The 22025-nt window shown below is 60.1% G+C and overlaps 1 protein-coding gene across 1 annotated transcript in view; it reads right to left on the bottom strand.

The window, feature by feature from the left end:
• COL26A1 (collagen type XXVI alpha 1 chain) overlaps positions 1-22025 on the bottom strand; it is a 145030-nt gene that overhangs the window by 4716 nt on the left and 118289 nt on the right. Inside the window, exons 4-10 of the mRNA XM_045773887.2 lie at positions 13242-13303; positions 8288-8444; positions 7030-7128; positions 6255-6407; positions 4536-4619; positions 3488-3540; positions 770-805 (exon numbers count right to left, since the gene is read on the bottom strand). Coding sequence (XP_045629843.2) covers positions 770-805; positions 3488-3540; positions 4536-4619; positions 6255-6407; positions 7030-7128; positions 8288-8444; positions 13242-13303 — 644 coding nt within the window. The remainder of the gene's footprint in view (positions 1-769; positions 806-3487; positions 3541-4535; positions 4620-6254; positions 6408-7029; positions 7129-8287; positions 8445-13241; positions 13304-22025) is intronic.

The raw sequence follows: 22025 nt of genomic DNA, 5'->3' as shown, positions 1-22025 counted from the left end.
GAAGTTCTGGGACAGGACTCACCATGGTTCCCAGAGAGAAGCCAGGAGGAGGCATGGCTTTGGAGGCGAACACTCCTGGGCTTACATCTTGGCTCCATCACTGCCTCGCTGTGCAACCTTGGGCAAGTTACTTAACCTCTCTGAGCCTTAGCTGCCAGTTCTCAAAACAATGGGGAAAATAAAGTCCCGCCTTGCTGGGCCGCAACGAAGCTTAAACTCACTATGGATGAGGAACGCCTCCCCTCCCAGCACACAGTGGGTGTTCAGCAAAGCTCCATCCCTCCTCCCCGGCTGTCCACCCCTAACTTTAGACTTGGGCACAGAGGAGGTGCCTGCCTCCTTGGCCCTGCAAGCAAGAGTGGAGACTCATAAATTCTTGTTTCCAAGGCGGGAAATTCGAGGCCAGCTGTCTGCGCCTCTATCCCTGGAAGGTTCAGCGGAGGGAGGGGACTCCTCAGGCCACACAGCATGTTCACTCAGGGGCCTGGGCTCCCCGGAAGAGCTCGGAGGACACTCACCCAGCCCCCTCCCAGGAGGGTACTTCAGTCCTTGCTCACACTCCCAGTGAGGGGCTCTCCATTTTCCAAGGGCACCCCTTCCCAGCTCGGGCAGCTGGGACCACAGGCAGGCCGCCCCTTCTCTGGGCAGGGTAGAATCAGGCCACGTTCGGGGTGGCTGTGGGGCTGGACTCAGGCCAGGCCGGGACAAACCACCCCCCCGCCCCCAGCCGGTGCCCTGGGAACGGCCCAGTGGCACAGCCCCCACTTACAGCCGGTCCCGTCACGCCCCGCTCTCCGGCCAGGCCCTGCAGAAAGGCAGACAAAGCAGGTGGGTCCTTGCCGGCCCCCCCAGTACATCCGTCCTCCCCTTAGCCGCCCCACACCGGGACGGGAGGAGGATGGCGCGGACGAGATGGGAAGGCCCCTCCTGCACCCCCCTCCACTGGTTCCTGCCTGAGCCCCGGCAGGGCCCTTGGTCTTCTTAGCTGAGAAATGGGCCGTTATGGTTGTCACTCAGCCTGCATAGATGGCAAAGCCCCCGGGTCCCCCCGCCCACAGAGGGACGGCCTCCCCCCCCCCCAGAGAACGAGTGACAGGGTCCCACTCGAGGCCTCCCATCCATGTTGATGTCCAGCCGGAAGGCTCCCCAGAGCCCAAACCCACATGTTCTACCGCCCTCCCACTTCTCCACCTGCCCACAGGGGGCACCCCACTCCACCTCCCCCAAGCAGAGCCCTGGGAGGCCCCCAACCTGCTCCACCTTCCAGCTGCCTTCTGGGGAGACGGCTACCGGTCCTCCCAGCTGCTCCCACAGACGCCCAGGAGTTAACCTTCCTTTCCCTCTCTCGCCAGATCTGTTCCATCCACCAGACCCGTTGTGTTCACTTTCTAGACACGTCCATTCCCTTTGCCGCAGCAGTGCCAGCACCTGAATGCAAGTCGCCCTCTCTCTCCCCGCACGCTTCCGTGGTCAGCTTGCTGAGCTCCCTGCCCCACTGCTCCCCCACTTCCGTTCCCCCAGCACAGCCACAGCCCGAGGGGCCTCTTAAAGATGAAATCACATCACGGGCTCTCCCTCTCTGAGACTCAGAGTCCCCGTTCCCTGTGACAGAAACCCACACTCCGCCCCTCCGGTCAGACCCTTCTCCCACCTCAACTCACACCTCACTCTCCTTCCCTCAGTCTGTACTTTCCTTCAGTCAGGGCTTTTCCCTGCCCCAGGGCCTTTGCACTCGCTCTTCTGGCTGCCCGGACTGTCCTTTCTTGGCATCTTTGCATGGCTGCTCCTTCTGGTTCCTTAGGTCTCTGCTGAAGTGTCACCTCTGCACGTGTGTCATGCCCTGTGCCCCTTCACTCTCCCGCAAGGGCCCCAAGACCCTGATAAGAGACCACCTGACAGGATAAGGCTATCCCAAAGCACCCACCACATTCTCGGCAAGAGCTGGAGAAAGCCTGAGAAGGGCCCCACCCCTGCCGTTCTCCTGCTGTGTGACTCCGGGCAGGAGACTGAACCTCTCTGAGCCGCCCCTTCCCCATGGCTGCGGGGATTACATGATGGCCTGTCTCAGAAAGCCGCTGGCGCCAGCAGGTGGGGAAGGGGTTGTGAATCCCATCGTTCCAACTTTCCCTGTGGCTGTGGGCTGGGGCAGCTGGAGGCGTCTGGCTGCACAGAATTCCAGCCCTGCCGCCTCCTACAGTTCCTGGGGCCTCTGTGCCTCACCACACTCCTCCTTAGTCCCTGCCGTTCTCCCTCACCTTCCCACAAGCCTTGTCTCGGAGGGTGCCCCCCGGGGTGACTGGCTCCAGAGGGCCTGGACTCCTGCTTACCTGGCCTGTCGTACCTGAGTTAGGAACAGATCAGGCCAGAGGGCCTCCTGTCACCTCTGCAGCCCCAGCCCCGCACCCCCCAGACCCTGCCCGCCAGCCGGCTCTGTTCCATTGCTGCCCTCGCTGGGCCCTGCGCTCCCGGCCAGAGCTCCCGGCTGCCCCTCCCCACGGCCAGTGCACCCACCTGCCCCCTCCAGGCTGCATCCTCCTGGGCATAAAACCCCCAGCGGGGACAACAGGGGCAGATCAGGAGTCAGGGGACACTAGCTCTGAATGAATGTAAACTCTACCAGGCTGCACTGTGGCCCCCGGGCCTGGCTGTACCCTCAGCTTGGGGTGCTGGTGTCCTGGGTGTTTGGGGAATGTTCACCAAGGGCCTAAAGGGGTGAAGGCGTGTATAGACTCCCTAGGTCCCAGCACTCACAGGGCCAAGGCCCAGATCCCCACCCCTTGCAGCATGGGGGTCACCTCTAGGCATCCCCCCACCCAGTCGAGCCTGAGCTCCAGGGACAGCGGGGCGCTAGGTCTGGGCGGGCCCTTGGGTGGGGGCTGAAGGAACCTCCACCCTTTCTGCCTCCGGGCCGCCCCTCCTTGGTGTGATTTCTTCCCAGGCCCTCGGCTTCTGCAACACCGGCCCTTCCCCCCAGCATCTGTTTCCTCCTTTGCTCTAACAACCCACAAGGGAAGCCGTGCACCCCCGGCTTAGCAGCCAAGGTGGCCGGAGCCCAGAGAGGCTACCTCTCCACCCAAGGTCACACAGCTGGAGAGGCAGAGCCGGCTGGGGCTTGGGGCCACGTCGCCAGGCTTTGGGGCACCCTCCCCCACACAGGTGACACTTGGGGAGGAGGGCGACAGGCCGGGGTGGACATTCTGTGATCTGAATGTCCTTGGGAGGCACTGGCCTCTCTGGGTCTCGGTTAGCTCATGTCTGAGATGGGAAGGTGCGGACGCCTCCCCGGCGTGGGGGGTGGGCGGCAAAGCGCTGAAGCTGCTGGTGAGACCAGGGTCACATCCACCTTCCCCGGGTCCCACCCGAGCCAAGCTGCGGAGGGGCCGGCCGGGCCGCCCCTTCCTGAGCAACTCGGGCTGGGAAGAAACCTGGCTCCTCTTTCCCGGGAAGACGACGCCCCCTCCCCTGCCAGAAGTGGGGCAGGCCTTACCTGGGATCCAGGGACACCTGGGGGTCCTGGGGGACCGTGTGGTCCAGGGGGACCTGTGGGCAGAGTCACAGATGGCCACCCAGGGCCAGCCCCCCACCCACCCTACATCACAACCTGGTCTTCCCTCAGAGCCTCTTCCGTGGGGCCACCCTGCACCCCGCCCGGGCCCACCGCTCTCCGGGCAAATCTCCCTCAAGCCTGCCCCTCGTCCGGACCCGGGACCCTACCCCTCTGAGGCCACCCTTCTTGCCTTGGGACAGTGAGGCCTCTGGGAGTCCCCTGCTGGGCTGCACCCAAGCTGGGGGAGAACCTGCAGGAAGTGCCCCCCAGGGGGGCGCAGATCTGGACTCAATCTAGTTAGAAACACCCTCCCTCCAGTCAGAGCACATGCCCTCTGAGCGCCTTCCCTCACCTCCCTGGGGCATTCGCTCAAATGCCACCTTTTAAAAGAGGCCAGGAAACTAGCCCCCGCCCCGCATAGGGAGGGCTCCGTGACTACGTGAAAGGGTAAATGAATGATGGGGGGATGAGGCCCCCACACACTTGCTGAGTAGGGCTGGCCCCTGCCCCGCACTCCCCTCCGTCCCCTCCAGTGAGGGTCCCCGGAGGGTGGGGGTCAGGCCAGGCCCAGGATCCAGCCCCTTAGAGCCCCAGGGCCATCCCCTGCCCCAGTGCCCTGGTTTCGCCAAAAGGCTCAGGGCTTCCTGCCTCTCGTAGGCACCTGCCCTACCAGCTCCTGGGGCCACCCCTGCGCTGACCCCCTGCCTCCCCCGGACCTGGGCCTCCACGTACCCCGGTGCGACCCCCACTCAGGCCCCCATGGGGACAGCCCTGAGCTGCTTCGTGGAGCAGCAGGCAGGAACATTCGGGGTTCCTGTGTCCAGTCCCACAAAGGAGCTGTCCCCCCGAAGCAAGGGAACTCGTCCAATCCCCAGTACCCTGCCAAGGCCATGGGCCCCCCACCGGCCCCACGAGGCCCCTTGGCCCAGGCCAAGCCCAGAGGGGGTGCCCAATGCAGGCCAGGCTGTCGGCTGCCCTCTGCACTTACCTGGAGGGCCAGGGGGGCCCCGGGGCCCTGGGACGCCGGCCAGCACCGTGTCCACAGCAGCAGAGGCCGGCTGCGAGTCTCCGTCTGCGGGCAGAGCACAGCCGCCTGTGACCCTGTGGGGCAGGCCTGGGGTGCTGGGCCTGAGCTCCCCCAGGGCCAAGACAGGCACCCCCGACTCCACTGGGCCTCAGAGCAGCCCCGGCAAGCGAAGCGCGTATGCTACCACTCCCGCCAGAGCCCAGGTCAAAGGGCAGGGAAAGCCCAGAGGGCTTCGTATAATACACAAACTCCTTCCAGAGCATTCCAGGCCCTTCAGAGTCTGGCCCTGCCCTACTCACCTCTCCAGTGCCCCAGGCCAGAACACTCTCCCCTTCTCCCCGCCCAACCCCCCACTCCACCCCACAAGCCCTTTCTTGATGCACCTGATGGCTTACTCCTGCGGGGCCTCCTCCAGGAAGTCCTCCCTGCCCACCTCTTTGAGCTGCAGCACGCTGGGCTGCCTCTGCAGGGCCTATTACTCTACCTGGGGCAGGGGTGGGGTCTGTTAATGGCCCAGTTCCTATGATTTGGGTCTCTCCAGGGCAAGCCCCATGCGACTTTGTCCTGCCCGGTCCCCAGAGCCAGACCCAGAGAAGCCAGGCCCAGGAAATGCCTGGAATGGGAGAGGCTACCCCTGCCCTTCCCTTCACACCCGGAGGCCTGGACCACTCTTCCCAAAGCTCACACCCCGCCCTCCCTTGGGGACCCCAGGGAGCTGGTCAGGAGGGTCGCATCGGAGGAGGGCTCTGAGCGCTCAGATGGCAGGCAGTGCCCGAGGCGTCGTGCCCAGACCAGGGCAGGCTGGAGTCCTGGGACGGCTCCTTGTGGCCCAGGGGTGTGCGGCGGAGCCCCGCTCTCGCTCGGAGTCTTCAGTGAGTTCCCACTTGCTCCAGAAGCCTCTGCTCTCACCTGGTTGGGCTCCTGCACCTGCTGAGGGCAGCCCGGGACCCCCACTCTGCTCAAGAATGAGTCCCTCCCTTCTACCAGAGCCACGCCACTGGGGAGTATTAACTGCCACCACTCTACAGGTGGGAAAACTGAGGCTCGGATAGGGACAGACGCACCAGCAGGAGGGGGCTGGGGTTTCTCTGACCCAGACAAAGAGGTCCCCATCCCCCACGGTGCCCGGGATGTCACCTGACCCTGTCACCTGCTCCTTAAAACTCTCCCCCGGTTTCCCAGGATACTTACCCAGATTACACCCCTTTTGCACCCCCTGCCGCACTCTCTGGGCCTCCCTGCTCCCCTCCCCACAGTCGGCAAGTGTTTCTGGGGTTCAGAAACACCAGACCGTGGCCCCTAAGCGCAGGGGTCTTGTTTCGCTCACTGCTGTATCCCCAGTGACAAAAACTGTGCACGACACACAGCAGGTGCTCAACCAACACTCGCCGAGCGGCCTAAGGTCAGGGGGTTTGGGAGGGGATGTGTTCCTGTCACCGAGTGGGGAAACTGAGGCCGGCCAGACAACAGAGTGACCTGTGGGGGGTCAGGACCCCAGGGGCAGGAGCTGGGCACTGGGGCAGGGACAGGCCAGGCTGGGGCCAAAAGCTGGGTTGGGGGCCCCCCAGCGTCAGCCCCCCAGGGACCCTTCTGCCCCACCCGCCAAAGCCCTGCTCCAAGGCCGCTGCCCGGCTCTCCGAGGGTCTGCTTCCCCAGGGTCCGTCCCTCGGGGGCACTCACCGCCCTTGTCTGTCGGAGGCTGCAGGGAGTAGAGGACACCCTGGGGGCCGTTCGGAGGGAAGCCCGGGCTGCCTGCTGGGCCAGGGGGGCCGGGGGGGCCGGGGCGCCCCGTCTCTCCAGGAAGCCCGCGGGGCCCTGGCGGCCCCAAGAGGCCTGCGGAGGGAGAAGTGGAGTCACGTGAGGGCTCGGCCTGGCGGCTGACACCGCAGATGGGAAACAGGTCAGCGGTGGCCTCCAGAACAGTCTCCCTGGAGGGCTGTCCTGGGATGTGAGTGAACACGGCTTTTGCTTCTGGCCTGGGGAACACCGGGGCTGCCGGGTGGGAGGTGAGGGAGGCAGGGTTGCCCGCTCCCGGGACCTCAGCTCTGGGGTCGGGGCACCGAGGGCGGCAGCCAGCCTGGGCCAGCCCTATACTTGCCTTCACAGGAACTGTATCTTCCTGCAGGAAGCACGAGGAGTTGGGGGACTCTCTGGAGGTGTTGTTTAAATGGCTAAGAACAGTCCCCAGGCCCCAGCCGCCCTACCCCCATGCCTGCATTCCCGGCTCCTGGAATCTTCTGTTTTTCCTGCAGCCCAGGGTCAGTCCAGGCCCTAAAGGCTTTGGGATGGTGTTGCAGCGGGGGTGCCAGTGGGAAGAAGTGAGCCTGGAGCCCCCCAGGATGGCAGTCATTGACCCCAGCAAGATCAGGGGTTACAGGATGCCTCACTGCTCAGATAGGGGAGAAACCCCCGCCCCTTCCCCCAGTGGACAAAGTCAGATCTGGGGTGTCCTTACCAGGAGGCCCTGCTGGGCCCTTCTCTCCTGCCTGGCCCCGGTCACCTTTGGAGCCTGGGGGACCTGCAGGTCCTGGCGGTCCCGTCTGCCCCGGGGGCCCTGGGGAGAGAATGAGATGAGTCCTGAGAAGACTGTGGGCCTAGCCACCACGGAGGGGCTCCAGGCCTAACCACCTGGGCCATCTGGTCAGACCTGCTCCCAGGAGCAGAGACTCCATTACGGTTTACAAACCATTTTTGTACCTATTAACTCCTACGACCTCAAGAGCTACTTGTGTTCCCATTTCGCAGGTGGGGAAACTGAGGCCCAGGAAAGTGTAGGTCCCTTGTTGAGGGCCCAGAGCCAGGCTGCTGCTGAGTTAGGTCCCTCCCTCAAGAGTCTTACTGTCTCCCTGCTCAGGGTCGGGAACAGCGCTGTGGCAAAGAGCTCCCCAATGAGGCCTCCTCGGAGACCCCAGGAAGCCCTAAAGCACACCGGTGCCCAATTCACCTGCTCTCAGGGATTCCAGGGCGCACCCCAGTGTCACCATTTGTAGGGCTTGTGCACCACCTGGTGGCCATTTTTGGAACTGCACTTTGCGTGGTGAGGAGAAAGCGGCCCAAGAGACCCAACGCCCCTCCCAGCCTCTCCTCAAGGAATTTGGGTCCTGGGTCTTCTGAGGACTAGAAGTCTCCCTCCTCCCCAATTCCAGAAGAAGGATTTGGAAGAAGGTGGGCAGGGGCAGCTTCCTGGGTGTGAAACTTTGGGAGGTGAGCCAGGGGACCCAGAATGAGATGAACCCCCTCCTTCCTGAGCTCACCCCTTCCACAGCCTCCAGTCCCATCAGAAAATCACAGAGGGTCGGCTCCTCCCAGGACTGACCACCAGACTCCCCCACTGCTGGGGGCTGTGTCCTCCCTGCTCTGCTCCCTCTCCCGACTGGACAGGGACAAGCAGAGGAGGTGAGAAGCATGTGAGCTCAGAGCAGAGTCTGGGCAGGGGTGCTGAGAAGCTGGGGGCTCAACTGCGAGAGAGACGAGGGAGGGAGAGCGTCACCTGCACAGGGCTCTAGTGGGGCCAAGAATCATCGAGACAATATGCCCCTGGATCACAGGCTCCTAGAAGGCAGGGGCTGGGCTGGGGGCCTGGGCACGGACGCTAAGAGGCAGCGGGGCAGGGCGTGAGGACATGCACCCAACTGTGGGACACCGCCTCCGTTTTTCAAAATACCACGTGGGGGCGCTCGATCCCAAGGACCCACCCTGCAAGCCTCACTCACCGGCTGGGCCCGTGGGCCTTCTCCTTCGGGGCCCTGGGTGGGCGAGGGGGATGGCATCAGGGAGGAAGTCCTCGTTCCAGGGCGGGAGGGTGCTCTGGGGGGCCGGCAGCTCATTGCCCGGGCCCGCGGGCTGCTCGGCTGCTTCCAGTAGGAGAACCTGGGCCGGAGAAGGGCAGGGGGTCAGGACCCCGGCCAGGCCAGAGACCCCCGTGCACTAGGATGTGTGCCCCACGAGAGCAGCTGCCCAGAGTCAGGTGTGGTGATCGCCGCTCCCCTTGCTGGAGTGTTCCCCCACCCCTGCCCTCCTCTCATCCCCACTTGAGGAGAGCCCTCCTGGACTGCGGCTCGAGCAGGTGGCCACCGGGACACCTTCAGACTCCCTGTACTCTTCTTCCGGAACAGCCATCACCGCGAGGAGAGCCCTGTGGTCACCCCCCTTTCCTGGCTCCCCCCAAAGGAAGGACTGAAAAGATACCAACGGGCCTGGATTGGGGCATGGTTTTTAGTAGGAGCGCTAGGACAACAAAAGGTGGCCACGCGGAGCCAGCGTGGAAACCTGCCTGTCCTCTCCGCTTGAGAGAGGTGGGGGGGTCAAAGCCTGGGAAGACCCAGGGCCTGGGGGGGACACTGTCTTCCTAATTCAGGTGAGCTGGAAGCCAGGCCTCAGAGGCCTGAGGGAGTCCCTGTTGTTCCCCAAAGTGGTCAGCAGGGGGCGCTGCGCACCAGGGATCTGAGCAAGGCAGCCAGGCAGCGAGGAGGGGTCCCTGGGCCGGTCCAGCAGAGCCTGGCTTCCTGCTCTGCCCACCACGAGCCCCTAGTCTTTGCGCCCTGATCTGCCCGAAGGGGAGGAAGTCTGGTGTCTCAGGTTCCCTCCAGCTCTCGGGAGCCAGAGGCCTGCGTCCTGCCAATTCCCTGACTCCCCGCGCCCCACGTCCAGGAGGGCCAGGGGCTATGCCCAGTGCCCGTCGGCCTGCCCAGCCTTCACTCAGGCCCTGGCTGCCTCCCCCACTCCACCTGCCTGCCCCCGTCCCCCTCCCAGAGCGCCCCCAGAGCAGGGGGTGAGGACTCCATGCAAAGTGAGCCCTGCGGAAAGCCCCACGAACCATCAGTGTCCCCACACTTCAGGGCGCCCTTCTGGGCCTGCCGTGCTCCTCCCGGGCCTCAGCGGCTTTGCTCCAGCTGCTCTGAACTCTAGCCCAGGGCCCCCCACCCTGAGACCCCCCGCCCCCACCGGCCAAGCGCTTCCCTTCACTCCTGAGCCCCGGGAGGGACGATCCTGAGACTCCAGTGACCTCCCCCCCCCCCACCGGCAGTCTGTCTGGCCACTCCCGTGTGTGCCCTCAGCCCCTGGGCGTCACTTGGTATCCACAGCCGGTGCACCGGCCCTCAGGGTCTCCATCTGCCGTGGGCGGGTGGGCTCCTGCCCCGTGAAGCTCCAGCAAACACCCCCCCCCCCGGCCTGGGGCCACTTCTCTGAGCCCCTCCCCTTTCTGGTCCTTACAAGGGCCCCCGAGGCAGGAAGGTCACGGCAGCCACATCACAGGCCAGGTGGAAATAGAGGCCCAGAGACTACAAGTGACTTGCCCAAGGTCACCCAGCAAGTGGGCGCTGGGACCAGGGTCCCATGCAGTACCTAGTCCACCTCCCCACAACTGGGCCACAGCCTTGGCCTTGGCCGAGCCTCACCGAGGCACACAGAAGGAGAACCGCCGGCTGCCATCACACAGCAGCCTGGGGTGGCGCTCTGGAACCCTCGAGAAGGGGAGGTGATGACTCCCGCCCCAACCCCTGCGTGTCCACTGGGAAGCTGACTGACCACGTCTGAGGTTAGGGGCTCCGGGGCAGTGGAGGAGCTGGGAGTGGGGGCAGGGAGACTTGGCTGTCAGTGACACGGAGTGGGGGGCCCAGGGCAGTGCGCGTGAGGATGAGGGTAAGGACAACTGCCAGGGTCAGGTGCCCCGGGCTTGGCGACGGGAGGACGGGTGAAAGCAGGAATGGGGCCCCTGGCTCTGGGCTGGCTCCCAGGGCAGTGGGATTGCCACCCATCAGACAGGGACACGGGAGAGGGCAGGTTTGGGGGTGAGGGTGAGCCATACGGGGTGCTGGCTTGAACTGCAGTGTCTCGGGGGGACCTCCAGATGGACATATTTACCAGGGAGTTGTGAGGGGCCGTAGGGGATAGAAGCAGCTTTGAGGGCTCAGGGGGGTGGGCGCCTGCCTGGGGCTCCTGAGATCAGGCCCAGGCTTTCCCTTTCCCGGCAGGGCTCCCGCCCATTTGGTGGACCTGCCACCTGCAGCTTCGCCCCCTCGCAGAAGGCCTTGGCTCACTTCTTTGTGGGGCGCCTACCATGAGGACTGCAAGGGCGCAGAGCCCACGGACCTGGGCAGAGGAGCCCCGGTCGCAGCCAAGTTAACATCAGCCCCGGCCGGAGTCCAAGCCTGCCTGGCCTGGCCACGGCTGACCTCCTGGAGAAACTGATCCCACCCCTGCCGGCATGACCTCACCAGGGCAGGCAGCAGTGGGCCTGCGGGCTCAACCCAAGAAAACCAGACTGTAGCCAGCCTCGGAGGCCAGTGGCCCTGATGACATCACTGCAGCCTGGCCGATGGGCCGGGAGGCCACCCTCCTGCCCCAGAGACCAGCTAACTCGAGGCTTCTGTGACCCTCGCACAGGGAACCCCCTCAGGCTCCCTCCCATGCCATGTGGCCACAGGGTCGTGAAGTCAGAGTGTAAACTGAGGAGGAGGGGAGAGAGGAAGTCAGGAAACTTTTGCCTGCTGACCTTCCACCCCACCATCCCCTCCCAGGAAAAGAGGGTGGTGGGAGTCCCAGATCAGCTCCAGGTCTGGGTCCTTTGGGACCTCAGCACCCACAGGGAATGAAGATAGAGCAGACCCTGATGGCTGCCTGGCTCAAGAAACTAGTGTGTACCTGTGGGTATGCCCCAGAGGAGGAATCACGATTGGCCAGGTACCTATTTTCCCAGCTCCCTTGAGACTAGGAGGTAGGCAGATAGCCCAGTGATGGCCGATGAGACACATGAGCTGTTAGGGTGCTTTGCCATAACTTCTACTTCCTGCCTTTTAACAAGTATAAGGATGTGATGTCTTGAGCCGCAGCAGCCACTTTGTAACCATGAGGCACTAACCATGAGGACAAAAGCCAACTCACTAAGGAGGTAGAGGGGAAGGCTGTGAAGAGCCTGAGTTCTTAAGCCACCAAACCAATTCCAAGACCACCTACTGCTGGACTTCTTGTCAAACAAACAATAAACATCCTTAGAGAACCAGCTGCCATTGGCTGGGTGTTTGTTACTTATAACTGAGCACGTCCCTCCCAATACACCAAAGCAGGCTTCTTGTCTGAGAGGGCAGAAGCCACGTGTCCAGGCCTTTGGGTTGCTGCACTCTTATGCCAGCCCTCTGGTTTCTGACACCCCATCTGGGGTTTGCCCGCCTGGCTCTCGCTGGCCTGTCCGCAGCCACTGATCCCGCTCCATGGTCTCTCTGACCCCAGCAGGTGGGCGCCTGGCCTCAGCAGACGCTGTCCTGGCAACTAGGCCAGATTCTGTCCCCCTCCCTCTCCAGGCCGCCGCCTCTCAGAGCCCTGTGACCCGGGCTGACAAAGCACCCAGGGGCTCTGTTTCCCCAGGGGACATGGGCATGTTCTCAGGCAAGGACGCAGCTGACAGGTGACCCAGAGAAGGCACAAGAGCTGAGACAGGAACCACCCATCCCTGACCTGGGAATCTGGAAGGAGGGCGGTGGCAGCCACCTCTCAGCACACCCCAGACTCAGACTACTTCCCCTTCTCGGCACCAAAGCTCACCCCCATATACCCACCCCAAAACAACCCAGTGAGGGGCAGTGAAGTGACTCCCGTTTCCATTTCACAGGGCAGCAGACTGAGGCCCAGGGCTGAGCAGGGACCTGGCCTCTCCCTGCCTCCTCTGACACCTGCGGCGCCTCCCCCACCCCCGGGTCTGCAGAGGGGTCACGACTCACCTCAGAGCCAGGGAGCCAGTCCCGCCCCAGAGCCCTGACTTTTAACACCCCGAGGTGTTGGGCCAGCCGTCGGCTGACACTCTGCCAAGCGACACAGAGCGTCTGGAGTCTCCCCAGAGCCCCCCACCCTTTTAGTGCCGCCCCTCAGCCCCAGCTTGGCCCAGGTGGTAGCATCTGTTTCCTGAAGGCTTCCACCCCCACCCCCAGAGCCACGGACCCCAAGGAGGGTGCGGGGTCCCCCACCCCCAGCCTGTGCCTAGGGGTCTGGGCTGCTGGGGGACCCTCCCACCTGCAGAAGGCCTCGCCCCCTGGGGCTCCTCATGCCCATGTGCCCTGCATGGGCATGTCAGGGGGGCCAGAGGGGCCAGAGCCCGGGAGTCCACAAGGGTAACCTGCCTGTCACCACACCTGCACCTCACACAGCCTTCCCTTCTCTGACTTACTCCCTCTCTCCTTGCCCCATGCTGTCTGGTGCTACTCCCCCATAAATGACCCGTCCTTTCTTCAGCCCTCCAGCCTCCGGGGTGACCCGCGCCGCCCCCTTGATGCAGACGGGGCGAAAGCGGACAGGAGCCGGGCAGCTCCTCCTCCATCGGCTTGTCTGGGCCCCGCCGTGTGCCAGACAGGGAGGGAGGGGAGGAGCCAGAGTTGGGGGCACCAGCCCCGGGGGAGACATGGCTCCCTCCTCTCTCCACCAAGGGTTCACCTTCCGGGCACCCAGCCCCCCAGTCACTGAGACCCACACCCAGACCAGCCTGCTGTCTGAGACCTCCAGATTTCTTGCTTTCCCCACTCCCTTCCCCCACCCCACAAGGCTGGCCCAGCCCAGAGAAGACCACCCAGACCCACTGAGGCCCCAGCAGCACCCACCCTCTGGGGACTGGTACCTGACTCACAACCCTCATAACACCCACCAGCTCCCCAGGCCGGGCGCCCCAGGCCGGCTGACCTTGGCCTCCAGCGTGGTTAGCCGCTCGCTCATGTCGCTGATCCGGGTACAGTTCATGCATTCTGAAAGAGAAGGGTGAGAATGGAGTGTAGACCCTGGGGTGAGAGCAGCCAGCCGCCGGGACAGCCTCTGGGCTGGCTGGCAGGCGGGGAGCTCTCTGATCAGTTTGCCTGGAAAACTCTTACCCGGCCTTCAGGGCCTTATCCTCAGCGCCCCCTCCTCCAGGCAGCCCACCTGAACTCTGAGCATCTATGGCACATTGTACTGTCCGTTTATTCAGCAAAGTGTCCCAGCCAGCACCCCAGATGCCTGGTCAGCCTGCGAGTGCCATAAGGGTGGGGTCTTTGTCTATTTTATTTGCCCATAAATCTCAGGGCCTGGCACAAAGCAGGGGCTCAAAAAAATCCAACGATTGATAAATAGGTGGTAAAGGGAATGTGCTCCCTGCCTTTGAGAGCTTCAGTCTGGGGAGGGAGACGGGCAAAGAAGTACAGGCCGGCAAGGGCTACGCTAGGGCTGTAAGAACAGAATGTGCAAAAGAGCATCACAGGGGAACAGCAATCCCAGTTTGGGTTGGGGAAGTGGTGGTCAGGGAGGACATCCTGGAGGCGGGGGCATCAAAGGGAAGGCCTAAGGGATGCACAACGATGGCCCGGTGAGGAAAGAGGGCTGAGGTCTGGGGACAAGCAAGACCAGAGAAGGGTCTGGCAGCAGCCTGGCCGATTCAGAGCAGACCCAGGGCACCCCCCACACACCCCAGACTGGAGCGGCAGGCTGGGGCCTAGCACTGGAGGCCTGGCAGGAGGAGCTCTGGGCAGTGTTCTGAGGCCGGTGGGCAGCTGTTGGAGGGACCGAAGTCAAGGTCAAATTTGCATTTTTAAAAGGTCACTCTGACAGCAGCTTGTACAGTGGGTGGGCGTGGGAGGGACGGGAAGCCAGAAGGCCAATGAGGAGACTGGTAACAGTTAACCCCCCAGGCACACATCTCCCTGGGCTATAATTATCTATTTATGTCTGTCTGCCCCAGGGACTGGAGCTGTTTAAAGAGGAAATAGATGGTTCAAAGCTGTTCTCGAGCTTTTATTGCTGCAGAAGTCAAGGGATGCCTAAACCCCTCGCTCGGTTCAAAGCCTGACCTTCCAGGAACCTTGTTCTGGGCCAAACAGACACACGGAGGTATGATGGTGACTCAGTAGGTCCCACCTGGTGTGCCGGGGCTGCCCGGCAGAGGTCACCAGCGGTGTCCATACCTGCCCCCCCTCCCCCCGTTGGCGTCCCCTGTCCTCAGAGAAGTCCTCCAACTTCATCTCCGAAAGCAAATCCCCTCATTAATGTCCCCGGACTACCATGATGATTGCTCTGTGGGACACGTGGGGGACAGCCAGGGGTCTTAGGACCACAGTCCAGGCTGTGTCCTCCCGGGGGTGCCCGGCCTCAGGGCAAGGGGGGCTGACACGGGGCCATCTGCTCGCCAGCCCTACTTGGGTTTACAAGACGGGGGCTGGCAGAGGCCCCGCTCGGCCTCACCTGCCTCTCTGGCTCCCCTGGGCTGGGCCCAGTCAGTGGTTTATAAGCATTTTTTAAGAGCAGAGCTCTTTTCCCCCCTCAATAAAACCTTGTCTGTAACCCCAGTACATAAAACAGATTAGAGACTGAGGTATAAACACTGAGGCTTCCAAACAACTGGAAGAATGTAGACAGTTTCGTGACTGGGAAGGGGCAGGACTTCACAAAGGACCAGGGAGAGAGAGGGGGCGGGTTCTCTGCTTAAACGTGGCGGGGGGGGGAGCTGAACCCACATGTTTCTGCCTCGTTTCTCCCAGGAAAGGGTGGTGAAGAAAGAAAAAGGGGTATAAATCCACAAAGCAAAGAGAAGGGCAGAGGAGAGTTCTCGGCGGATGGGGCCAATAACGCAGCCAGGGGTCCAGGCCCACCTGGAAAGTTCAGAGTTCCAGCTGAAGGGTCCTCTCTGGGGACAGGGACACGCCTGAGGGGAAGGGCCCACAGGTTCCTACACTGAGGGAAACGGCGGGTCTCTCAAGGCCCCCAGTGGACAAGGCCAAAACACATACACGGTCTCCCTCCTGCCGCCTAGTTTACCCCCACCCCCCACTCCCTCCTGCCACCCCCACCCCGCCCCCATCATCCCCTCAGCCGCCCGGAGGCACCATGCACGCTCAGGAGCCCCTTGGCGACCCCATGCTCATACCAACGAGGTGGGTGACAGGGCCAGTCCTCAGAGCGAAGGCCTATGAACCTTCCCCGAGCAGCCGTGTCTTACGGGGGGTCCTCTGGGGGAGGACCGGCCTGGAGGCCTGTGAAAAGGGACTTTTCTGCCTGCGCCCCCAGGCCCCCTCTGTGGCCAGGAGGGCACCACCCCACCCCGGGGGTGGCAGGAAAAGCAGGAGGCCAGAGGGACGTGGGTGAGCTGTGAACTACGGGTGAGCTGTGAACTAGAGCCCCGGCCTGGCCCGGCGAACATTCCTGAAGCGTGTAGGGGCCATGAACAGAGCACTTCCACGGTCTGAGGCCACATACAGGACTCTCTGCAGGGGGGAAATTCTGCGGAGGGAGGGGTGAGCCTCGGGCTCTCGCAGGAACCTATTTCTGGAAAGTGTGCTGGGCCCAGGCCCAGTTTGCTCTGGCACTGGGCACCCCGCTTGGCCGGTGAGGTGCGGTTTGGCTGGCAGTTCCCCAGCCACAGAGAGGCCCGGGAGGCCCAGCCAGCGGGCAGAGGTGAGGCTGCCAGCTTGGCCTCCCCGTGCCACCTGCCTGGACAGGCGCTGACACCAGGCAGGTTTTATGGTTCCCCTGGCATTCGGTCATCGACAAGCAATTATATTATGTTTGTTTAAATTTTTCTAATGATTCATGGGAGCGGTGGGGACACAGAAATGGCACCGAGGGTGTGACTGGCGCCGTGAGCAGACCAGGCCCTGCCCACTGGCTCTGGGCCTTGGTTTCCCCTCGCTAAGATGAAGACTCTCGCTTCCGGAGATTCGGAGGTTCCCACGATTCCAGCCCCCTCCGTAGCACACACAGGCCCACAAGTGCCCGGGGCCCCAGCACGTTCCTGGTCTCTAGGATGCAGGAAAGTGTGCCCGGAGCTCTTTGCCGGTATGTGTGTATGGGAGTGTGGCTATGCCAGGCAAACCGGTGTGCGTGTGGGTGTGTATGGGCGGGGGGACTCACTGCTTGGTGCTGTCAGTGGAAAGAGAACTGGAAGGCCACGAAGTCACTGTGAGGCTGGAGAGGGCCTCATCTGACCTCTCTGCCCCTCAGTTTTCTCATTCATAAAAGGGGTCTATATTGGATCCGCTCCAAGGGCCTCAGGATCCTGCTCCCTGTGCCTTGCCCTCCGGCTCTCACCGCTGGGCTCTGTGCACGCACTGCAGGACGGTACATCTGCTAATCCCCTTGCCACCTGCCTTCGGCCAGTGCGGCTTCTGGGGATGGCTCTGCATCCAGAATTCAGGACTCAGCTCCCGAGTGAGGCTCACTCCCCAGGCCTGGGCCCAAAGGGGAGCCTGGCCGACTGCAGAGAAATCGAGAGGCCGAGTGAGACCACTATGAGGCTGGGGTCACAAGATCCTGACGGGGGGAGCCAGGGCACACAGGTGGTCCTGCCCCCAGACACCCGGCCCCCTCTGTGAGAGGTCACGAAGATGGGTCCACAAGCAGGAAACACGGGCTGAGTGGATGTCACCAGGAGGCCAAGCTGGAAGAGACCCCTAAAATCCCCCTGGAGACCTCTGACTCTGCCAAAACGTCTAAGCCCTGTTAGGAGAGCTCCAGGCAGGTCAGTAGGGGTCAGATGCTGTGGGGACAGGGGGCAGGGCTGGCAAGCTGTGGTCACAGGAGACCACAGGAACGAGGAGATCCTAAGCAGCCTCAGTTTCCCCAATGTGACAAGAGCTGGGCTGGGCCTAGCACAGATGGGACTGGTACCTTCTATCTTACTATACATGGGGACAGACCTGGTCTACCTGAGTTCAGTCTTGGGCCACACATTCTTTTGGTGCCTCCCTCCTCCCCACTGGGGCCTTGAAGGCCATGTTGGACCTTCCTCTACTGGTGAGACTTTGGTCATCTCACTCTCTGCTGGAAACTGCTGTCGGGGAGGGGGTCACTCACGCCATGCCCGCCAGCCAGGCCACGCCCCCTCCAGCCAAGCCACGCCCTCTGGTCAGGCCACACCCCTCCAGCCAGGCCATGCCCTCTGGTCAGGCCACACCCCTCCAGCCAGGCCACACCCTCTGGTCAGGCCACACCCCTCCAGCCAGGACACGCCCTCTGGTCAGGCCACACCCCTCCAGCCAGGCCACACCCTCTGGTCAGGCCACACCCCTCCAGCCAGGCCACGACCCTCTGGCTAGGTCACAGCCCCTCCAGCCAAAGAGAAGACCTGGATGTACAGTGACTTTGGGACCAGGGCTGACTCCCGCAGGGAAGCCCATGAGAAGATGGGTCTGCCCACCCGGGGAGCTCAGCCCCCTGTGTCTGACGATTAAATATGCATCGAGAGCCTCTAACACAAAAGACAAAGACCAAAACAACAAAGAGGAGAAAGGCAAACTCAGAAAACAGAGACAATGAGTGGACACAGAAAGACTTCAAAAAACAAAGCAAAACTCCAATATCCTTACGGAGGTATGAGAAGATACCACATCCTGAAACAACAGGAGGTTATTTACAAAGAACCTTCAAAGCACAAAAATGCGTTTGTAGAAATGGAAGAAAAATAGCCGATGTAAAATATTCAGTAAAAGGATTAGAAGATAAGGACATTTTCTAGTAAGTTGCAAAAAGGGGGCTCTGACTGTTGGAGAGAAGAGATAAGAAAATTAGGGGACCAATCCAGGTCTAACAACTAACTGGAGATTCCAGAGAAAGAGACCAGAGAAAATGGAGAGAAGTAAAGAAATGATCCCAAAAGGTCACCTAAAACTGACAGATACGAACTTTCAAACTGAAAGAAGATGAAAAATGCCAGGTGAAAAACAAAATAAAACTCACACCAAAAAGCACATTGTCACAAAAATTCGGAATCCCAGAGGGAAAACCCTAAAAGCTTCCAAGATAAAATGAGGCCTCCAAGAAATGTCTGGAATCAGTATGGCAGTGGACTTCTGAACAGTTAACATGGAAGCTGGGAGATAGCGGTGTTCTTTTGAGGCAAGTGGGTGTCTGGCTAAGATTCTACACCCAGCTCGACTATCCCTCAAGGTTTGAGGGTAAAATGAAGCATTTGTGGACATGCATCACCTCAAAACATTGACATGCCACATACCTCTTCTCCAAAAGGTGTTGAAGGATGTACTCCACCAAAACGAAGGAGTAAGCTAGAGAAAAGAAGGCACAAAACAGGGATAGCCAAAGGCAAGAAGTTCAACAACAAAGGGACATCCCGACATGGGAAATAGAGGCATGTCACCTGATGACAGCATGCAGCACCACCCAACCACATTAGACCAGGAGACAGAGGGCTCTAGAAGGAAAGAGCCCCTGATGTGTCTGAGTGTGAGGGAGAATTAAACTTCTTTTGGGAAATCTGAGGTGGGTTAGTGACATACCAAGTGATACAACATCTATGGCATGGCCTGGAAAACTAAGCAAACAAACAAAAATGAATCATTAACTCCAGGAAAATAAAAAGTCTGCAGCAAGAAGAGGCACCTTGGTATATTACCTGAAATCAGCTGTGAATATTATTTGCTTTGTTATAAAACTCTAGTCATTGTCTACTGATCTAATCCGAAGTGTGGTACAATTATTTGGGAAGAGGGAAGGAGGAAAGGACTTGGAGGATGATGGGTCAGAGGAGAAAAAAGCGCCAGAACCGGGAGGAAGTCAGCGGACAATCTCTAAGATTAAAACCCAAGAGAAATAGCAATGTATAAATGGTAGTGATCCCTGTGGAGGTAGGGCCTCCCCCCCCAAAATGCTTGATTATAGGGAATAAAAACTGGGGGTAAAGTAGGGGTGCAGGAAACAGCTCTTTTTAATGATAAGCCTTGAAGGACTCCCTGCCTTTTTAAAACAATATACATACTTAATATACATACCATAATTAAAAAAAATGTTTTAAAGATTTTATTTATTTATTCGACAGAGATAGAGACAGCCAGCGAGAGAGGGAACACAAGCAGGGGGAGTGGGAGAGGAAGAAGCAGGCTCCCAGCGGAGGAGCCTGATGTGGGGCTCGATCCCATAACGCCGGGATCACGCCCTGAGCCGAAGGCAGACGCTCAACCGCTGTGCCACCCAGGCGCCCCCATAATTAAAATTTTTAACTGGCTAAGAACATGAACCATGTTCCAGATGCTATGTGAAAAATATACAATTTTCTGCTTACAATCATATAAAAGATGGATAGCCAAAAAACAAAATCTGGAAAAATAAAGAGTTGCAGTGGTAGGATTATGGGTGAGTTTTGCCCTCGTTTGTGTAAAATTGCCCGTTGAGGTTCTCTCGTTTTGGTTCAGTCTCCTGATCTCACCGCGAGGCCAACCATCCCTAGATCATTACGGCTGCTGCGTGGGGTAAGAGAACAGAGCCGGAAAGTAGTGTCTGTCCTGCCCCAGGCCCTGAGATGCAGAGCCAGCTTCTAACAGTGGCCCCCAGTTGGCTGTGGAGCCCCACATAGGGCTCGATACGGGGCTCGATCCCAGGACCCTGAGATCATGACCTAGGCTGAATCAAGAGCCAGACGCTCAACCGACTGAGCCACCCAGGCACCCCTGTGGTTCTTAGTCTTCTGAACGGAGCAGGAGCAGACCCTGAAAATCATTTACAGCCAGGGAGACCAAGGCCAAGAGAGGGAAAGGGAGGCCACCATGGCCTCATGGTGGCTGAGTCACACTTGGCCCCGGGGCTTTTCCCTCACTCCAGGACCCAACCACCTACCACAGGCCCTGAGGCCCATCCTCAGGTCATTGTGCGGGTTCCCACATTAGGAGAAGACATTTGCATGTGTTGCAAAGGTGAAGAATCCAGAGGTCTGGCTCCACTGCTAAGCCGACACCTTTGCACCTGTTCTTCCACAGTAAAATGGGCAAGATAATCTCCCCCTGACCCACCCCTGAGAATCGCTACAGGCCTCGAAGAAGAGTTTGCCTTGCACACATGCTACACGGGTTGTAGGGGGAAATGGCCCTGAAGCTCACATATGTGGTCTGGGGTACAACTAGACACCCCTCGCCCCCACACCATGGCCCCTTAGGATTAGTAGCCTTGAGACTCAATGGCTGAAGGGCGGCCGGAGGCCTGGGGTGGTGCATTTTATGCATCAACCTGGCTAGGTCTGGTGCTCTTGTTTGCCCAAACACTAGTCTAAATGTTGCTGTGAAGTATTTGGTAGATGTGGTTAACATCTACAGTCAGGTGACTTTAAGGAAAGGAGGTTACCTTGGCTAAGGTGGGTGGGCCTGATCTAATCAGTTGAAGGCCTTAAGAGCAAAAAACAGGTTTCCCAGAGAAGAAGGAATTCTGCCTCAAGACAGCAGCAGCAAATCCTGTCTGAGTTTCCAGCCTGCTGGCCTGCCCTAAAGATTTCAAACCTTCCAGCTCCAGATTTCAAACAAGTGCATAAGCCAATTCCTTAATACAGATGATAGATCACGGATCTACAGAGATATATGTATACAGCTATACAGATACAGATACACACACACGTCCCTCTGGTTCTGTTTCCCTGGAGAACCCTGACTGATTCAAGGTCCAACCTATAAACAAGGTCCTAAACAGACTCATCAACCAGGGAAGAATCTTCTGGACTCTTAGGAATGTTCCATGATTCAGGTCCTGCTGCCTTACAGATAGTTTGTCAGATTTAGCAAATAAAAACATAATATTTTATGCGTCAACCCTATTTAGTACTTCGTTCTTTCTACAGACATGACAAGGCCTTCTCTGGGACAGGGACCCAGGGACAAGTGGCCTCCCCCTCAAAGATGTGTGGACATGTAAGCAACCACGCTGAGGGGTGCTGCCCATCTGTGTGGCTCTCCTACGAAAGGCAGGGCCAACCCCAACCAGGGGAGATCAAGAGAGTTTCCCAAGGAGGAGACACCTGAACCCGGACTACTGTTAGGAAAACAATGTTTGCTGAGTACTCGCTCTGGGTCTGGCCCTGGGCTAAGCCATCTACACCCATTCTTTCTACATAAGCCTCTCACCAAGCCTGATGCAGGCACTAGATTGTTATCCCCATTTTGCAGTCGGGAAAACTGAGGCCCAATGACAATAGGCAAATTTGCTGAAAAGTTGCCCAGCCAGAAAGTGACCCGGAAGCACATGCACTTTGCTCTGAGTCACTGAACTACTAAAGGCCCAACCTGAGACAGCCGGTGCTCAGCACACCCCTGCCCCACTCAGGTGCTGCATGTGGTGACTCCTGAAATCTTTGCATCTGTCCTCGAGGGACCCTGTTGTCCCTCCCACCCACAGAGCAGGAAGTGGGCATGCAGTGAGGACGGGGTTGAGCTGGGAGGGGTGTTGGAGTGTCTGCTCTCAGCCCCCGCTTCCTCACCTTTACAAGATTCTGCCGGGCCTTGCACTGCAACCCGCCCAAGCAGACCTCATCGGGCTCCCTAGCCTAAGCTCCTGTAACAGGCAGGGGATCTAATTTGCCATGAGGGAGATGGGGGTCAGGGCTGGAGGGAGCACCCAGCTGCAGGCTGGAGCTCCAGTCTACCAAGGGTCCCCACGGTACTGTGGGGCCAGCCCCATGGGGAACAGAGAGGCTCTGGTAGCGACTGGACCCAGGAGATCACCTTTCCAGTT

The sequence above is a fragment of the Ursus americanus genome, chromosome 2 (genome assembly GCF_024610735.1).
Source record: "Ursus americanus isolate L20-20 chromosome 2, mUrsAme1.1.p, whole genome shotgun sequence".
In the NCBI taxonomy this organism is placed as follows: Eukaryota; Metazoa; Chordata; class Mammalia; order Carnivora; family Ursidae; genus Ursus; species Ursus americanus.
The sequence above is the reverse complement of the archived record's forward strand: the minus strand, read 5'-3'. Positions and strand labels throughout refer to the sequence as shown.